General features: G+C 44.7%; 1 protein-coding gene and 1 pseudogene across 3 annotated transcripts in view; one reads left to right on the top strand and one right to left on the bottom strand.

Annotated features, from left to right (window-relative positions):
• LOC147637353 (photosystem I reaction center subunit XI, chloroplastic-like) overlaps positions 1 to 3,337 on the bottom strand; it is a 30,892-nt pseudogene extending 27,555 nt beyond the window's left edge.
• The window catches only part of LOC147637352 (c-Myc-binding protein), a 124,986-nt gene that overhangs the window by 38,639 nt on the left and 68,999 nt on the right, over positions 1 to 17,348 (top strand). For all 3 annotated transcript variants that reach the window (XR_015266028.1, XM_086799139.1, XM_086799138.1), the window contains exon 2: positions 16,065 to 16,137. Coding sequence is in view for 2 of the 3 variants with exons in the window: in XM_086799139.1 (XP_086655265.1) it covers positions 16,065 to 16,137 (73 nt within the window). In the remaining variant the exon portion in view is untranslated. The remainder of the gene's footprint in view (positions 1 to 16,064; positions 16,138 to 17,348) is intronic.

The following is a 17,348-nucleotide window of genomic DNA, read 5'->3' on the forward strand; positions in this document are numbered from 1 at the left end:
TCCTGTTCATCGTCTCTGCTGTCCCGTTTTGTGGAGGATCATAAGGAGTAGAGAGCTCCCTCTTGATGCCTTTAGCATCACAAAAGTCCTGAAACTGTTTGGACATATACTCTCCCCCATTGTCGGAACGCAAAGCCTTCAGTGTTTTGCCAGTTTGATTCTCAACAAGAGCAACAAACTTCTCAAACACTGAGAATGTATCACTCTTCAAACGAAGAGGATAGACCCACACCTTGCGTGTGGCATCATCAATAAAAGACACAAAATATTTTGCCCCTCCCAAAGAAAGCTGAGGCATCTCACATACATCTGTATGCACAAGCTCTAACTGAGCATCTTTCTGTCCAAGAGCTTTCTTGTGGGGGCACTGTAGTTGCCTACCATATATACAATGCTCACAAAACTGAAAACTTGAAAACTTTAGAGAAGGCAAGTAACCCAAACGAGACAATTGCTCCATTCCCTTGACACTCATGTGTCCCAACCGGCTATGCCACATAGAGATTTCCGGCAGCTCGGTTGCATTTACATTAGCATGGTGACAAACACCTGCATGCATGAAATAAAGAGTGTCCACCTTAGAGCCTCTGGCAACAACCAGTGAGCCCTTACTAATCTTCCACTTTCCACTACCAAATGTGGTAACATAATCAGCATCATCAAGCTGTCCAGTAGAAAGCAGATTCTTCTTGATCTCAGGCACATGCCTGACATCATGGAGCATAAGCTGTGAGCCATCTGAAAACACAAGCCTCACATCACCTCTGCCAAGTATCTTGCATGCATGGTTATCACCCAAATAAACCACTCCTTCATTGCCAGCAGTATACCTGACAAACAAGTCTCTGCAACCTGTGACATGAAAGGAGGCACCTGAATCAATGATCCATGAGTGCATACCATGACCACCTGTAAGAAGTGAATGGGCATCAAGTGAAGAAGTAAATAGGACCTCATCCTCACTGCCACCTGCATGTGACACATTGATTTCTTCAATCTTGACTCCACTTTTGCCCTTTGGCTTTACATCTTTGGCTTCATCCTTCTCTTTGTCTTTGCCTTTTCCCTTTTCTTTTTGATCATTTTTCCATTTGTAGCATTGCTTTTTAATGTGTCCCTTTTTGCCACAATAATGGCATTCCAAATCCTTTTTGGAGCGAGACTTGCTCCTTCCCCGTTCTTGGCTTTTTCCCCTTTGTTGGGATCTCCCACGTGCATTCATTGCATTGGACTTTCCAACAGAGTTGTTTTTCCTGTTCATCTCTTCTTGAAGAAGAGCACCCTCAACATCTGCATATGACAGCATAGCATGCGAATTGCTAGTGGTTGTCCTGAATGTATCCCAACTCTCTGGCAAAGTGCATAACAGAAAAGTGGCTTTGAACTCATCGTCCATTGCCAACTTTTGATTGATGACCTGGCTGACAATACCATTAAACTCATTTAGATGGGCTGTCATAGAAGCCCCTTCCTTCATCTGAAGACCTATGAGTTTCTTCAACCAATACACTTTGCTTGAGGCACTTTGTTGGGCATACAAGTCCTGCAATCTCTGCCACATTCCCCAAGCTGTCTTCTCTTCACGAATGCTGAAAAGTAATGAGTCTGACACAGACAACATGATAGTAGATCTTGCCAGCTCATCCATATCTTCCCACTCTTCAGCAGTAAGAGAAGCGGGCATTACACCCCTTTCTTTGATAGGCTTGTGCTGCTTTTTCTGGAGCAACACATTGTAGCACTGGGTTTGCCAAATATCATAATTATGCGAGCCTTCAAGCTTCTTGATGTGAAGCAATGAAGAGCTCTCACCTGTGGTTGCCATAGCAAAATGCAACCTGTCAATGCCTGACTCCCTGCAAAATGTGCAAACACTGCACCAAAAGCACACAAAGTGCTCACAGTTTTTCTCCCAAGCTTTATCTCCCACTGCGGAAGCACAAATGCAACTTTTCTCCCACTTTATGTGATGAAAACACCAAAATCTGGTTGCTGCAGATTTTGGACAGCACCTCAAATGTGCTCTTTTGCCCTTCCAAAGTACTGTACAGCAGTACCAAGTGCTCACCTGTGATGTACCAAACCTGTACCGGCAAGTACAGCAGCTGAAATTGAACCTTTTGGTCACTCAAAACAGTGTACAGCCATGCCAAAACTTGCACAAAGCTGTGCCAAATCTGTACCAGCAGGTACAATAGCAATAAATGCTCTCCTGGCTGTCCAAATGAGTGAAAATCAGACTTTTACAGTCCTGTACACTGCATACAACAGTTCCGAACAGAAATTGGGCAAAAGCCCCTTGACTGCAAGCTGATTTTTGAGGATTCAAGGCATAAATGTCTTGCCTGCTGCTTTGCCAAGCTCAACAAGCATACAAACTTGAAAAGCCCCTTGATTTAAGATCAATTGCTGATCATACATGGTACATTGACGCACATGAAGGCATCCAGAGTGTTCACGATGCTTCCCCCTGGCCACATATACATCAAATACATGAAAGCCCCTTGATTTACAGGCACATTGAGTGCTTGTAAGGCATCAACACATTATCCACAGCATCAAATGCGATTGCCTGCATGCAAATCAACTCAATCGGCACAAAAGCCCCTTGATTTGCACTGCAATTTGCTGCAATTTTGCCCAAATGTGCGATTTCTCACATCATACAGCATGTATGAGTGCTTAATTGCACAATTACATCAAAAGCCCCAAATTTCGACATCTAATTTCCTACAAATTGATCCTGATTGTGACCAATTTCCTGCAAATTGATCCTGATTGTGACCAATGTCACCCAATTTTGCCAATTTTGCTAAAAAATTGAGCAATTCGACACCTGTATCTGCTCAATTGTTGGTTGTACCTGCTCAATTGCAAGTCCCAAAAAAAATTTGAGGAAAATACCTTGTAATTTTTGATTTTTTGTTTTTGTTGCAGGAAAAAGGGGGGTTTGCTGATGCTGCTGCAGAATTAGTGCAGATGAAGGACTCCTGTGTGCTGCAGAAACGCAGGGAAGACGAGGATCGATCTTCTTGAAGCTCTCCAAACAAAAAAAAAATTCTTCCTTCTCTGCGGAGAGTGGCTTCTGCGCCAAGGAGTGGCTTCTGCGCCTGAAATGGCTGGACAGCACACGTCTCCACCTTGCCTACCTTCCACTCGTTATGCCCCGCTCTCCTTACTTCCACTTGTTAGCAACGATGTCTGCAAGATCGACAACGCGCTGGGAGTATTCCCATTCATTGTCGTACCAGGCGACGACCTTCACTATATCGTCGCCCATGACCATGGTGAGGGAAGAGTCGATGGTCGACGACACATCTGAGCAGCGGAAATCCATTGACACCAGGGGTTCGTCGCATACGGCCAGGAAGTCGTTCAAGTCCTTGCTTGCAGCCTTGTAGCGCTACACGATTAGCGCCTTCACGATTACACGCCTGCGCAACCTTCGCTTCACGCCAGCTGCCTAGTATTCGATGGACGCCCGCCTGCTTGTTGACGTATTCGCCTAGCGCCAGCATTCGCTCACTCTTCGCCTGGCTGCTGTGCGCTTCGCTTGCCTAGCGCTTGCGTATCTTACTCGCTCAAGCTGTCTTGCGTTCGCTTCTGGCCTCTTCACCGAGTAGCAGCGCTACATACGACCAGTTGAAGGCGAGCAGCCCCCACAATACGACCAGAAAAAAAAAACGACCACAGGGCTGATTACGACCAGCAGACAGGGTTAATTACGACCAGAACAGAAGGACAGAAATCAGCAGGAGCCATCAAGGAGAAGAGGGAGGATGGGAGAAACAGAAATTAGGGTTAGGTCATGTGGGAGACATACACAGAGAAGCACAAGGGAGAGAGAGAGAGAGAGAGTTGTGGGGATAAGTCAACTCATGAGGCATGAGTGTGTGACTCCCCTATCACACATGTATATTGCACTAGTACACATAGTGCACTTAGTACATTAAAAGTACTAAGTGTACTATGTACTATAACTTATGGGCTTGTACACACTATAAGGGTGGGCATAACGCCTTTACCCCAACAGGGGCTTATGTTAAATATCGGGGTGCTTGCATACGTAGCACCCCGCGGGCCCGGTCACCCGGTCAATGGCCGGTGACGGGCCCATTTGTAGACATATGTCCATAACATGTTATGGACATGTGTGTATATCACGAGTGTGCGTGCGGCGTAGTGGATAGGAGCTTCGCCTCCCTTGGTAGGGACCTGGGTTCGAATCCCAGCAAATGCATGGACATACGGATGTGTGTCCATAACTCTTTTGCACCATTGTCTAGACCAAGGTGCTAGGTGACCGCTCATGCTGGGGCCTGCGGGGTGCCACGTATGCAGGCACCCCGAAATTTAACATAAACCAAACAGGGGGGGCATGTGGGCATTGTTAACCCCTTGAGAGGGCATCTTGGGAGAGATTTATTCTTTCTATACATGGCAGCCAGATTTGTTGAGATCTCCCTATATTCTGGGATTAGGATTTTCCATTCCATTTTCAGTCATACTTTAATAGAAATGTAAAAAAGAGTTAACGATCCTTTGTAGCTCTCCTCATGGTGAACCATGAACTAGAAAAAAGATCTCCCACATAAGTGTACGTTAACCACTTCCTCAGGCTCCCCTTTGTAAGTGACCTTATGTCTATGCAAGTCACTCAATGGATGTTAAGGAAATCATGGCCTTGGTTTTACCAAGGCTGACCCTCAGCTCTTTGAGTCAAAGAAGGTCTCAATGATTTTTAAATGCATTTGCAGCCCTTCAGTTGAAGATGAAATCAATACAATATCATCTACAAAAGGAAGGATTGCAACAATGGCATGCACTAAGGGGGATCCAGATCCACGGTCTACCAGATTGCTCTAAAAACTCAGCCACCTATCAACGTACAGCCCGAAGAGGGTTGGAGAAAGAGGATTGAGCACTTGTGTTTTGATCATGCACCTATGGTAATCCATGCAGCTGTGATAGAGATTACAAGGGGGTGATGAAATGAAAAAAAAAAAACAACATGCTTTGTCCTTTAGGTTGATGCGAATAATGTTGGTTCATACTCTGTCGGGGCCTTGTTGATGAATTGACTGAGCTGCTCTAACGCTGTTCCAGTGAAAATACTGCCAAAAAAAACCGCGACTACCATAAAAATGAAGTACTTTCCTGCTGATCTCCTTTCCAATGACGATAAGGATGTGTAACCCTCAATTTTGGACATAAACATCAGAAGCATTGGAAGCAATAGAAGAAATATCTTTAATGCCAATCTAGGAAGAAAACCTTGAAGGAAAGAACTGACAACCCGCCTGAAACAAAAGGACTAGATTAATACTTACCACTTGTTCACATGCCACAAACCATGTCAGAATACAGGGCATTCACACAATTCACGGGTGGACGTCCCCTGCCCCTGAATTGGACGCGTTATAATAGGCAGTCACACGAAAACAATTTAAAGCAGGTAGAGATGCGTGCATATGCATTACGCAATGGATACATCTCCCGTTCATGGAACCTGTAAATAGTAGGTCTTTCTGAATACGGAGCTGGCTTAGTGGGAAGCCTAAAATAAGATCCCTGACAGTGGGTTCCATGTCCTGGCCATGCTACGGGTGACACGGGGCCTGGCCTCCCCTAGGTGACTTGAGTTGTAACGCAGGGACGCATGAAAGTGACAAAATTGATGAACTACTTGTAAAAACCCACTTAATCAAGAATCACAAATAATGAAAGAAAGTAGGATTCAGAGAAAAGAGAAACGAGACCTCAGTGAGAGGGAAATAGGCCCCTCCCCCTTTGCAGGAATTCATTGCAATAAACCACGGGCACAAAGAACCTGAACCTTTACAATAGATAAGAAGTGCCTTACAAATGAAGAGGGAATGCTCCAATTTATAGGTTTGAATGGAAAGAGTAAGCTCCAAATGACAGGTGGCTACTTTAATTGACAAGTGTCTCATTCTAGATGCCACACGTCTTGATTCCTCCATAACCTTCTATGCTAAAAAATATCCCAACTCGTATAGAATTTGACAAAGGTTCTTTAGTAAGTTTTGATGCTTGCAAAAATCCGGAGGTTTTGATGTCAACGGAATTCCCATCAGAGTCTGCAAAAAATAGCAACTCTCCTAGGTTCTAGGAGTTGCCCAAGAAGGCTTCGTCTATAAAGATTCACCTGTTCATGGTTTGTTCAAATGATTTGAGCATCTGGTTTCACCTTCGAAACCACTCACACTCATCTGGGCATTCTAGTCAATTTGACCACCCGAGTGCTGATTCGAGTCATTTGGGCATTTGTTCTATGACCACCCGATTGAAAAATTTGGGTGTTCTGGTGAATGGCCATCTGTAAATAGAAATGAGCATTCTAGCTTAATTATCTAACCAAAAGATATACAAATTACAATTCATGCTTCATGAGCTATCTGATAATTACCAACTCACATATGAAATAGTTTTGAGCAAGACAATGATCAATTTGAAGCATAAAGTAGGAGGCGGATTTCATCCCTCCTCCGTAGAATCTATCTTGGCCTCAACACAATGAATGAAGTGCTTCTGGCCCGATAGCCTCTTCAAAAGCATTGAGTATTTCGGGATAATTCTTGAAATACTCCTCTGGCATCCATTTAGCATCCATGTGAGAATAGTTTTGGAACTTCAAGATGAATTTTCTTGTGATGTTCCTTCCTTTCTTCCTAACCATGTGGAAGATAATCTGTTCTGTTTGTAATATCTCTTCCTGTTTATCCACTTCTAGTGGTTCGTCCATAACAGGCTCCTCTGGAGGTGGTCCTACATAGGGTTTTAAAAGGTTAACATGGAAGGCTATAACTTGGTTGAACACAATGCTAATCAATACACTTAAATACACTAAGATTTGATGGACACTTGCTCAAAATACAAGAAGTAAATTGCTGAATTGACAAGAGACACACAATGAGCCGGAATGGCCGACCCCTCCCTCAAATAAAGTATATTGATCTTGGGAAAATCAAGTACATAGTGTCATGGGCATTTCTGACGAGATTTCCATACCAATGCATATGAATACAGTATTGTAAACAAGTGGTTGTCGATGTAGACTTGCAACCTGTCACAAACCCCTATATTCTATATTCTAGGGACATGCGGATGCGTGTCAGGCCTAGAAGCATGTGGATGCATGTATGTATTATACCTGGGCATGTGTATGGATCATATGAGTGGATGCATATCAGTCCAAGGACATGGCAGGACATTTATGGACTTTCGGGCGGTGCCCGTGTGGATTCCGGCCATGCACACATGGTGTGTTATGATGGCAGGCGGAATATTTTTCAAGTACAAGAATGATGATAGGTGGTTCTCCAAGTTTACATGTGCACAATGCATAAATGATGCATGCCATAACTTTATTTTACTTTGTGTGACATTGTCTTGCTGCCTGGACAATGCTTGTTATTTTGGCTTGTGAAGTTCGAGGAACCGGGGACGCCCGGGCACCTTGTGGACACGTGTGTGCACTCCTGTTTGGGCCTAAAACTGTGGGCTTATGGGTTTTGTAGGTGGTAAGTGCGTCCACACTCAATTTACAGCTTATTTCATTTACTACTAAAGTTTATTGCTTTGCAGGTCCACACTCATTAATAAGTGGCTGGACAACTTATAATGCGTTCGCATTTGGTTGGACCAAAATTAATGAAGTCCGGACAGCTTATGGCCATTTCTCATTTGGTTGGACCTAAACTTATACAAACAGGACAAATGGAGCACTATGGGCTGGACACCTACTTGGACACCTTATGGGGACACATGTCAGCCTGTATGTGTACCCACCAAGCCCCTTAGGTGGCACTGGAAAAAGGCGCCTCCCTCAAGAGGCCTTTTGGGCTGTTCTATTCATCATTCAACACATTGGAGAGCTGGTTGGAGCTTTGGGAGTTGCTACAGGGCTGGTTGCTTGCTTCCCGGACTCACACAAGCTTGGACAACGATCCCCACACTCTTCTAAAGGGCTGGTTGGTAAATTTCAGACCTGCAATTTCTGGTTATTGCGAGTTTTGGGCTGGTTACAGGTGTCCAAAGTCAACTTGGACAGTACAGGACAGCTCTAGGGACCTCCACAGGGCTGTAGGACCCTTTACAGGTGGAATTCTCGCGATAGAAAGTTGCTGTTTTGGATTGGTTATTGCACAAAACAGGCCGGACAGCAATGGAATATGTGAGCATGGATGTGTCTCAAGGATTCCTGGTATAATAGGTGTTTAGGGCAAGCATTGGGGACACTTGCTCGCGGAGAACACAGGTTTCTGGATGAATTTCTCGCGTGGAAACAAGGCCTAAAGATCCATTTACATCTTGTGCAGGGCGGAGTACCTGTGAGGATTGTGATACTCTTGTGCAGGGCGGATGTACCTGTGAAGAGGCTTGTGCAGGGCGGATGTACCTGTGTGTAGGGCGGATGTACCTACAAATTCTCTTGTTTGAAATGTATTCATTCATGATGTATTTGGAAGAATCAGGTGCAGGCTGGTGGTGAATCCCCAAGCACCCGTAAACTTGTACTTGCAGACTCTTTTGGTAATATAACCTAAAGGGGGGGGGGGGGGGGGGGGTCAGCCTATCATCGGCCCCTTTATGTGGTGTACTGTCATTTTCAGCTTTGTGGTTGTAATGCTCAAGTGTTAAGTGCTCAGAATCTTGTTCACATTTATACGATTCCAATACACGCGTCCGCCTCCCGTTACATTGGTAGCAGAGCTCAGTTTTTCCCCTCATTGGAAAACGGTCTGAGGCTTGGAATCATAAGTGGTGACCTGATTTTTGAGTGTCATGGACAGCCACATTTCTGACAGTGTGGAGAACACACAGGACCGTGAATTTCATGGTACAAAGGATGCAAGAGATGCTGCAGGCAATGATGTCTATGGAGATGCAGGTACTCATGACACTATGCATTCTGATTTGGAATCTTTGAGGCGTCAAGTGCGACGCTATAGGGCTGAAACCGAAGAGCTTAGGTCATTGAAAAATGACCCGGATGTACAAAAGGTGTTGGCTGCGAAGGCAAAGGCTTCGGTCCATGAAGTCACTTTTGAAGCAATTGCAAAGGAAATGGATGTTGAGAAACCCCGAGAGCTTGCACTTGCATACCTAATGGTCAAGGGTGATGTATACACTGAAGCAGATGGTAGTTTGGCTTTCAAGAAGCCACCCCTCATGGCTGCCCGTGGTGATGCACATGATGCACAACAAGCAGAAAGAGCACAGCAAGTGCCAAATGCTGAAAGGACAACAGTCCCTGGTGCTAGGCTTGATGCACATATCCTTGAGATGCATTCCCACCTGCCTGAGCATAGACTTTTCCGAAAAGTCTTCATTGCAAAAAGCTATCTCAAACTGTCTAATGAAAGCAAGTGCTTTGGTAGAGTCCATCCGTCCCTGAAAGTTTTCAAACTTTAAATCCTTGTCACCGGACTTGAACTCTCGAGGCTTCTTCCTTCTATATGCATCCCTATGTACATCCTGTTCATCTGCATGATGATGATGCTGTGACGAAGATTCACGATCCCTCTTCGTTCTCTCTTGAGCCACACTCTCCAAATGAGTGGAAAGCTCAACACGAGAACGGATATGTTTTCTTGGAGCAAAGCGGGAATGAGTAGAGGATCCCTCATCCTTACTCTTCTCTTGACCGCAAGTGATTGGTGGCTTGCAAAAATACTTGATGGAAGTGCTGCCCCAACTTGGTCTTCTTTCAAAATTCAGTTTTATGATCAATTCTTACCACCAAACTTTGCAAAGGATGTACGCAAGGAGTGGGATTGGCTGTCCCAAGATGAGGGAGAGTCCGTTGCTTCATACATAGCAAAGTTTTGGAAAGTCCTTCTCAAGGTTACTCCCTTCATGAAGATTGGAGAGGATGAGAAGAAGAGAAAGTTTGAATCGGGGCTCCATCACATTATCCAACAAAGCTTGGGAGTGTACCCAAATAAGACCATTGAAGAGCTTATACACTCAGCCATGATTGCGGAGAACTTGCACATAAAAGCACCCTCAACAAGAGCAAATTTAGGGCTGGTTATGACCAGAAAAAGGGTGGACAGCGACCTAAGAATGCTCCCAAAGATGGCCGAGATGCAAAGGATGACTCCGAAAAGAAGCCGGGGGGTAAACGCCACAATTTTGGACTGTCAAAACAGCAATTGGAAGAGTACAGGAAGGCTGGAAAATGCTTTAAGTGTGGCAGTAAAGATCATATATATCCTAAATGCCCACAGAATCCTAAGAATGCTGAGCCTAATGTGGAAAAGCCTCTTGTGAATGTTGTACCCGATGTGCAGGGTAATACAGGGCATGAGCCCAAGAGTAGAGTCATATGCAAGGCTTGGGGCAAATTGAAGGATCAGCCCGCTTTGTTTCTTTTTGATGATGCTTCCACAGATAACTTTATATCCGTACAGATGACTGCCGCCATAGGTCTCAATGTGGAAGACATGGGAATGCAAATGAATGCAGATGCCGCCTTGGAGGGCAAACAGGTTGATGTAACTCCGGTCATTGGTAAGCTCCGTGTACATATACAGGACTACCTCGACCATGAGAGCTTTTTAGTGGCTCCTCTTACAGGTTGTGATGTTTTGTTGGGGATGCCCTGGCATCACCGTTTAGAGCCTATTAAGGCTTACAAAGAGAAGAAAATCAGCTTTGTACATAGAGGTCGTGAGCACTCTATAGATGCTGGTACTACTGGAAGTACCATACCTCTTGTAAGCCATGTACAAATTAATAAGGCAATAAAGAAATCAGCTTGTTCTTACTTGGTTTTTGTACGTGATACCATTGAACATTCTAGTGTTGATGTTAGTGCATTAGATCAAGATAAGCTTAACTTTTTGAATGAGTTCAAAGATTGTTTTGCAAATGCTTTGCCAGCAAGGTTGCCACCAGAGAGGCCGGAAGATCATTGCATAGATCTAATTCCCGGTAGCTCTCCACCTAATAGGCCACCATATAGGGTGAGTGCTAGTCAACAAGAAGAGATTATGGCACAGGTGAATGAACTTTTGGAAAAGGGTTTGATTCGACCTAGTTCCTCGCCATATTGCTCGCCGGTACTTCTTGTTCAAAAGAAGGATGGTACTTACAGGATGTGTGTTGATTACCGTGCCCTCAATAAGATAACCATCAAGAATCGGTTTCCGATTTCGCGCATTGATGACATCTTGGACAAGCTTGAAGGTTTGGCATGTTTCAGCTGAATAGACCTCAAGAGTGGGTATCATCAAGTGAGAGTGGCACCTCAAGATGTACACAAGACTGCATTTAGGACAGCCTTTGGTCTTTATGAGTTTTTGGTGGTGCCTTTTGGCCTTACAAATGCACCCGCTACCTTCAACAGGATGATGGACAGGGTGTTCAGAAAGCATAGAAAGTTCACAGGTATATTCTTTGATGACATTATTGTATTCTCAAAGAATGAAGCCTAACATCGTGAGCACCTGGCTATTGTGTTTAAAGAGCTTAAAGAAAATCAGCTCTACATAAATGCAAAAAAGAGTGAATTCTTCCTCCCAGAGATTCACTATCTTGGTCACATTGTATCAAAGGATGGTGTGCGCATGGATCCCGCAAAGATACAAGCCATGCAAGAATGGCCAGAGCTGAAATCAGTCCATGAAGTGAGGAGCTTCCTTGGTTTATGTGCTTACTACAGGAGGTTCGTCAAGCATTTTGCTTTCATTGCCGCTCCGTTACATGACTTAACGAAGAAGAAAGCAATCTTTAAATGGACACAAGAAGAGAGAGATGCCTTTCAAAAGTTGAAGAGTGCAATCATCTCGGGACCGGTACTCATTATTCCGGATTTGCACAAACCTTTTGTGGTGGAATGTGATGCATGTGGGGACTGCATAGGGGCTGTTTTGAACCAAGAAGGACATGCCATTGCCTATGAGAGCAGACGCTTGCAACATGCAGAGCTTCACTTACAGGTTTATGAGAAGGAGTTGTTGGCTGTAATTCATGCCCTTACTATTTGGAAACACTATCTTTTAGGGGCTGATTTTATGGTCAAAACTGATCATCAAAGTTTGAGATACTTTTTGACTCAAAGTAAGCTCTCAGAGAAGCATATGAGATGGGCAAATTTCCTCTCAATGTTTCATTTTCAGATTTTACACACTCCAGGGAAAAAGAATGTGGCGGCAGATGCCTTATCTAGACGACCACAGGTTCATGCTATTACAGTTGCATACCATGAGGACTTATCGGATATGCGAATCAATACACTTAAATACACTAAGATTTGACGGACACTTGCTCAAAATACAAGAAGTAAATTGCTGAATTGACAAGAGACACACAATGAGCCGGAACGGCTGACCCCTTCCTTAAATAAAGTATATTGATCTTGGGAGAATCAAGTACATAGTGTCATGGGCATTTCTGACCAGATTTCCATACCAATGCATATGAATACAGTATTGCAAACAAGTGGTTGTCGATGTAGACTTGCAACCCACACTACTCTCTCAAGTGCCCATGTTCCCTACCATCTGCTCTCTATTGTTCCACCAACACATGATAGGAACAATCTGCAAGAGAGCACGTAGGACAAGAGAACACTACACAGGGTATGTGATCTTGTAATCCGGTTCCTCCCTCCTGCTACTTGCTCCCATATTTAAGCATAAAATCTTACCAATAGCAAGTAGAGTCGATGACAGCGGAAGTCTTCGCGATGGAAGTCCTTGGAGTGTTGAGATCTTTGATTTGTCGCCTTTGAACTTTCTTCGCGACAAAAGTCTTCAAGAAGATGAAGGGAACCTTGGGAAAGCTTCCCCTATGGTTCAACTTGAGAAAGGAAGGCTGAAATTAGGGTTTTCAGCAAAAAGACCAGAAATTACAGCAAAAATGAGAGTTGTTTTGCTGAATTTCAGTCATTGGGAGTGAGTAGAAGAGTGATTAGTCCACGAGCACAGTTGTTTGAAAATATAGAAAACATTAAGCCATTTGTTCGTACAATCCCAGTGACTTGAGGACCACCTGTTGTTATCACGAAATCAACCATGAGGGTGATAACACCACCCTCTCAAACAAATCTACGGCCTTAAAACCTACATGCAATGGAAGGAACCGCCTTTCAATTTGATATAGAAGTAGGACCATCCGAACCCCAGAGAGACTATCAACAATACCAACAGGCACAAGAACTTGCGGGATTTGCTTCAAGGTTCCCACCACCACCAATTAGACCAAGACCATCAATCCATGGTAGACCTCAAACTCCAAGACCCCCAACAACAACAATGGCATATCAAGGGCCATCGCCAAGGTTCAATTCAGTAACATTGAATCCTAGATTTGCTCCAGCACCTCCAATGGTGAAGGTACCACAATCTCTGAAGATATCGGTTAACGCGAGATGTGCGATCGGCCAGATCTGCACCTCGTCCCACCAGGAGAGTGGAGACTACCAGATATGGGCCTAGGGGAGCCGCACCAGAGGACAGGATATGCCAGCTTTGTCACACAGAGCCCGAGACAGAGGATCATTACATATGCCGATGCCCTGTATACTTTGAGATTCGGGGGAGGTTCCACTGCCTTCCAAGCTGGGTTCGGACCACTTTCCAGGATCATGGACTTTCCGGATCAGAGATGCTTGGGACTTTTTCTTCTAGAGCTCCGTAGACACAGGGAGTCCTTAGTGAGATCCAGATCAGCCGTACTTGCTTGAGGACCAGCACAGAGAGCTCTCATCGACTTCTTCTGTACCAGCACTCCGAGGGCCGATCCACCCATCATACCCGGACCATAGGCTAGTGTAGGAGCTCGGCTGAGAGAGGTGACACTCGACAGAGCCATTGAGTTATGCAGAGCTCGATACCCCATGCCCCTTGCCCACGGCCACGCCACCACAGGAGGATCCGGGCCATCATCTCCCATCATCACCGACCTTCTCGCGCTAGCTTAGTTTTACCACCTTGAGCACCATGTCACAGCGGCCCATGAGGGGTGTATTAGGGTGATATGAGAGCTCTCTGCTCATGTACCTAGATCAGATTTTAAAGTTCTAGATTTTTGTTATCTTTCTTTATTACTATTTTGTACCCAGGATGATGTACCTCATGGATATGATGTAACCTTTTGGTCTCATAGGTCATTTTGGCCTTGTGAAGACGTTAATACAACTTTCTTTCTTTCTTTCTTTCAGGCCCCGTCATTTGCTCTAAGCCGCACAGAGTGGAAGAGGGTTATCAGGAAGGACATTGTCAGACTGGATACTCAGAGGACATGGAGTTTACCTAGTCGTCCACTAGGGACGAGGATGGCCTTCTACAGAGATCACCTCCTATGCCTGACAGAGGATGGGTTCATCATCTGTCCACGCTACATGGACATACACGTATCCTCTGGGGTGAGATGCGTGATCGGCCAGATCCGCACCTCGTCCCACCAGCTGAGAGTGGCGACTGCCAGATAAGGGCCTAGGGCGCCTGCACCAGAGGACATGATATGCTAGCTCTCTCACACAGAGCCCGAGAGACAGAGGACCATTACATATGCCGATGCCCTGTATACTATGAGATTCGGAGGAGGTTCCACTGCCTCTTCTGAACTGGGTTCGGACCACTTTCCAGGATCATGGGCTTCCCGGATCAGAGATGCCTGGGAATTTTTCTTCTAGAGCTCCGTAGACACAGGGAGTCCTTAGTGAGATTCAGATCAGTTGTATTTGCTCGAGGACCAGCACAGAGAGCTCTCATCGACTTGTTCCATACCAGCACTCCGAGGGCCGATCCACCCATCATACCCAGACCACAGGCTAGTGTAGGAGCTCGGCCGAGAGGTGTGACACCACTCGACAGAGCCATTGAGTTATGCAGAGCTCGACGCCCCAGACCCCATGGCCCTCGCCCACGACCACGCCAGCACAGGAAGATCTGGGCCATCATTTCCTATCATCGCAGGACCTTCTCGCACGAGCTCAGTTTTACCACCTTGAGCACCATGTCACAGCGGCCCATGAGGGATGTATTAGGGTGATATTGATATGAGAGCTCTCTGCTCATGTACCTAGATCAGATTTTAAAGTTCTAGATTTTTGTTATCTTTCTTTATTACTATTTTGTACCCGGGATGATGCACCTCATGGATATGATGTAACCTTTTGGTCTCATAGGTCATTTTGGCCTTTTGAAGACGTTAATACAACTTTCCTTTCCCTTCCTTCCTTTCTCTCTCCCCCCCCCCCCCCCCCCCCCCCACTCTCTCTCTCTCGCACTTTTACTTCCGCTACATTGTGCAGTTGGCTCTCAGGAGCAATTCTTTTATGGTGGTAGTTGGACAACTATGCAAGATGGGGATCGATCAGGTTCTTCGCGGGTGTGTGCAGGAGCATGAGCAACAAGCCATATTGGAGGAAGCCCACCAATGAATTAGTGGAGGCCATTTCTTTGGGAATGTCATAGGTCAAGACTCAAAAGATATTTTAAGCAAGATTATGGTGGCCTACAATGTTAAAAGATGCATGCAAGTTTGCAAACTATGTGATGTTTGCTAAAGGTTGGGCACGACGGACAGAATGCCTCATAATACAGTTTGCCCGTTAAACTATTCAAAAAATGGGGTTTGGATTTTGTTGGGTCTTTACCAGCCTCTTGCTCACAAGTCTAGTATAAATATATTTTTAAGGTCTTTTAAGCCTCCTACTCACAGGGGCTTCCGTATGTGTGGTGTCAAAATGTGCATCTTTCATTTTCAGTTTTGTGCACTTAAATGGTCATGGCTATGCTTAATGTTATTATGCATTGATGATACGAAAAGTGTGTTTAAGGTCCTAATCCCTTAGGTAAGCCCCGTGCTTCGAGTTACACCTTGCCTCCACTTGAGTATCTTTACAAGCTTTGAAGCATTCACAGACGATTTGCTTAAAGTCTTTATTTTTATTTCAATCTTGTTCATAGTTAGGATGAGACCACTTAGGTTTCATGCTTTGTACATGCGGCATTGGTTATCTTTGGTTTCCGTGGATGGTGCAGAGGACCTGATTGTGACGACTTAATGTTGGTTGATTGTTGTAGGCAAGTGAATCAAAGAAAGAAGCATTTAGGAAGTACTTGGAATCAAGTGGAGTGCTTGATGCCCTCACAAAAGGTTTTACCAACCGAATCTTCTACTCCATACTTCCATAGTATGTTGAAATAATTTTACAACTAAAACAATGTGCTATCTTATGAACATGGATAATATTTGTGGTACAACTTTTTTCAGTGCATAATTTGATATGACGTTTTTGATGACATGTTTTGGCCATCTTCTAATGTCATTCACTCCAACAAGTAATGAAAATAATCCCCGATAGTTGAATGTTGGCATGTGGATTGTACCTTGTAATACTCGACTAGTATTTTGTTTGTCACAAGTCCCAATTTGCCTTTTTAGGAAGACATGTAAGTTAGAATAGCACTCACAAAAGCATAATTCTTTAAACTACTTTGAAGCACAAAACTGAAAATATAGAGAGAATAGGAAGAAAGTGTTATGCCCACATATTTGGAAACCCTATCAAGAGTAGAAAAGCTCGCATCCGATCCGATGTTGATGATTGACAGCAATAGAATTTGGCTAGCGAGTCTCCTCCTAGCCATAGGTCCTGTTTCAGAACCACCTCCGAGCTTGAGGTCCATATTGCCATGAGTTAGCCAGGCCCCCATAACAGGTCTTGGTCTCCCATACTACCAGACTGCCTTCCGCATACAACTACCCTTAGCTTTGAGGTCTCTCGCCTTGATAGATGTCTCCATGGCGAGGATTCCTCATAATAATCATAAGTGAGCACAAGGCACTTTTATAGAGTATTAACTAGGCTATTGTTGGCCAATTGCGTTTATTTATTAGCCTCTAGTTCGTTGTTGATTACCCAAGGCCTATCCAAACCTCATCCTTGCTATCCCTTAGCCTCCTTGGGCGAGTCCCTATGCTCAGCTAAGCCCTAATCCTAACTGTGGGGTAGCACATCTCCTAAACCTTGGTTATCCTAACCCCTAATTAACACTGGTCCTAAGCCCAATTAGGGATGTGGCATTATTTCCGCCTTCTATTAGATTCACGTCCTTGTTAATCCAAGTAGGAGACGATCAATGTAGCTTTTGGAGGGCTAGGGGTTTCACAAAACACTTGACCATTAATGCAATTATTAAACACTTAAATTGGTCACAGCCTTAAACATATGCCACTTAATCCACAAAACTGTAAAAGAGAGATGTGCATAGAGGCCAGAATGGGCCGAATCCCCCCCCCCCCCCCCCCCCCCCCCCTCCCCTCTGGGAGTTTTTTAGTACCCAAGGAGAAAATATCATGTACAA

The sequence above is a fragment of the Cibotium barometz genome, chromosome 6 (assembly GCF_041138505.1).
Source record: "Cibotium barometz isolate CiBa-2024 chromosome 6, ASM4113850v1, whole genome shotgun sequence".
Classification (NCBI taxonomy): domain Eukaryota; kingdom Viridiplantae; phylum Streptophyta; class Polypodiopsida; order Cyatheales; family Cibotiaceae; genus Cibotium; species Cibotium barometz.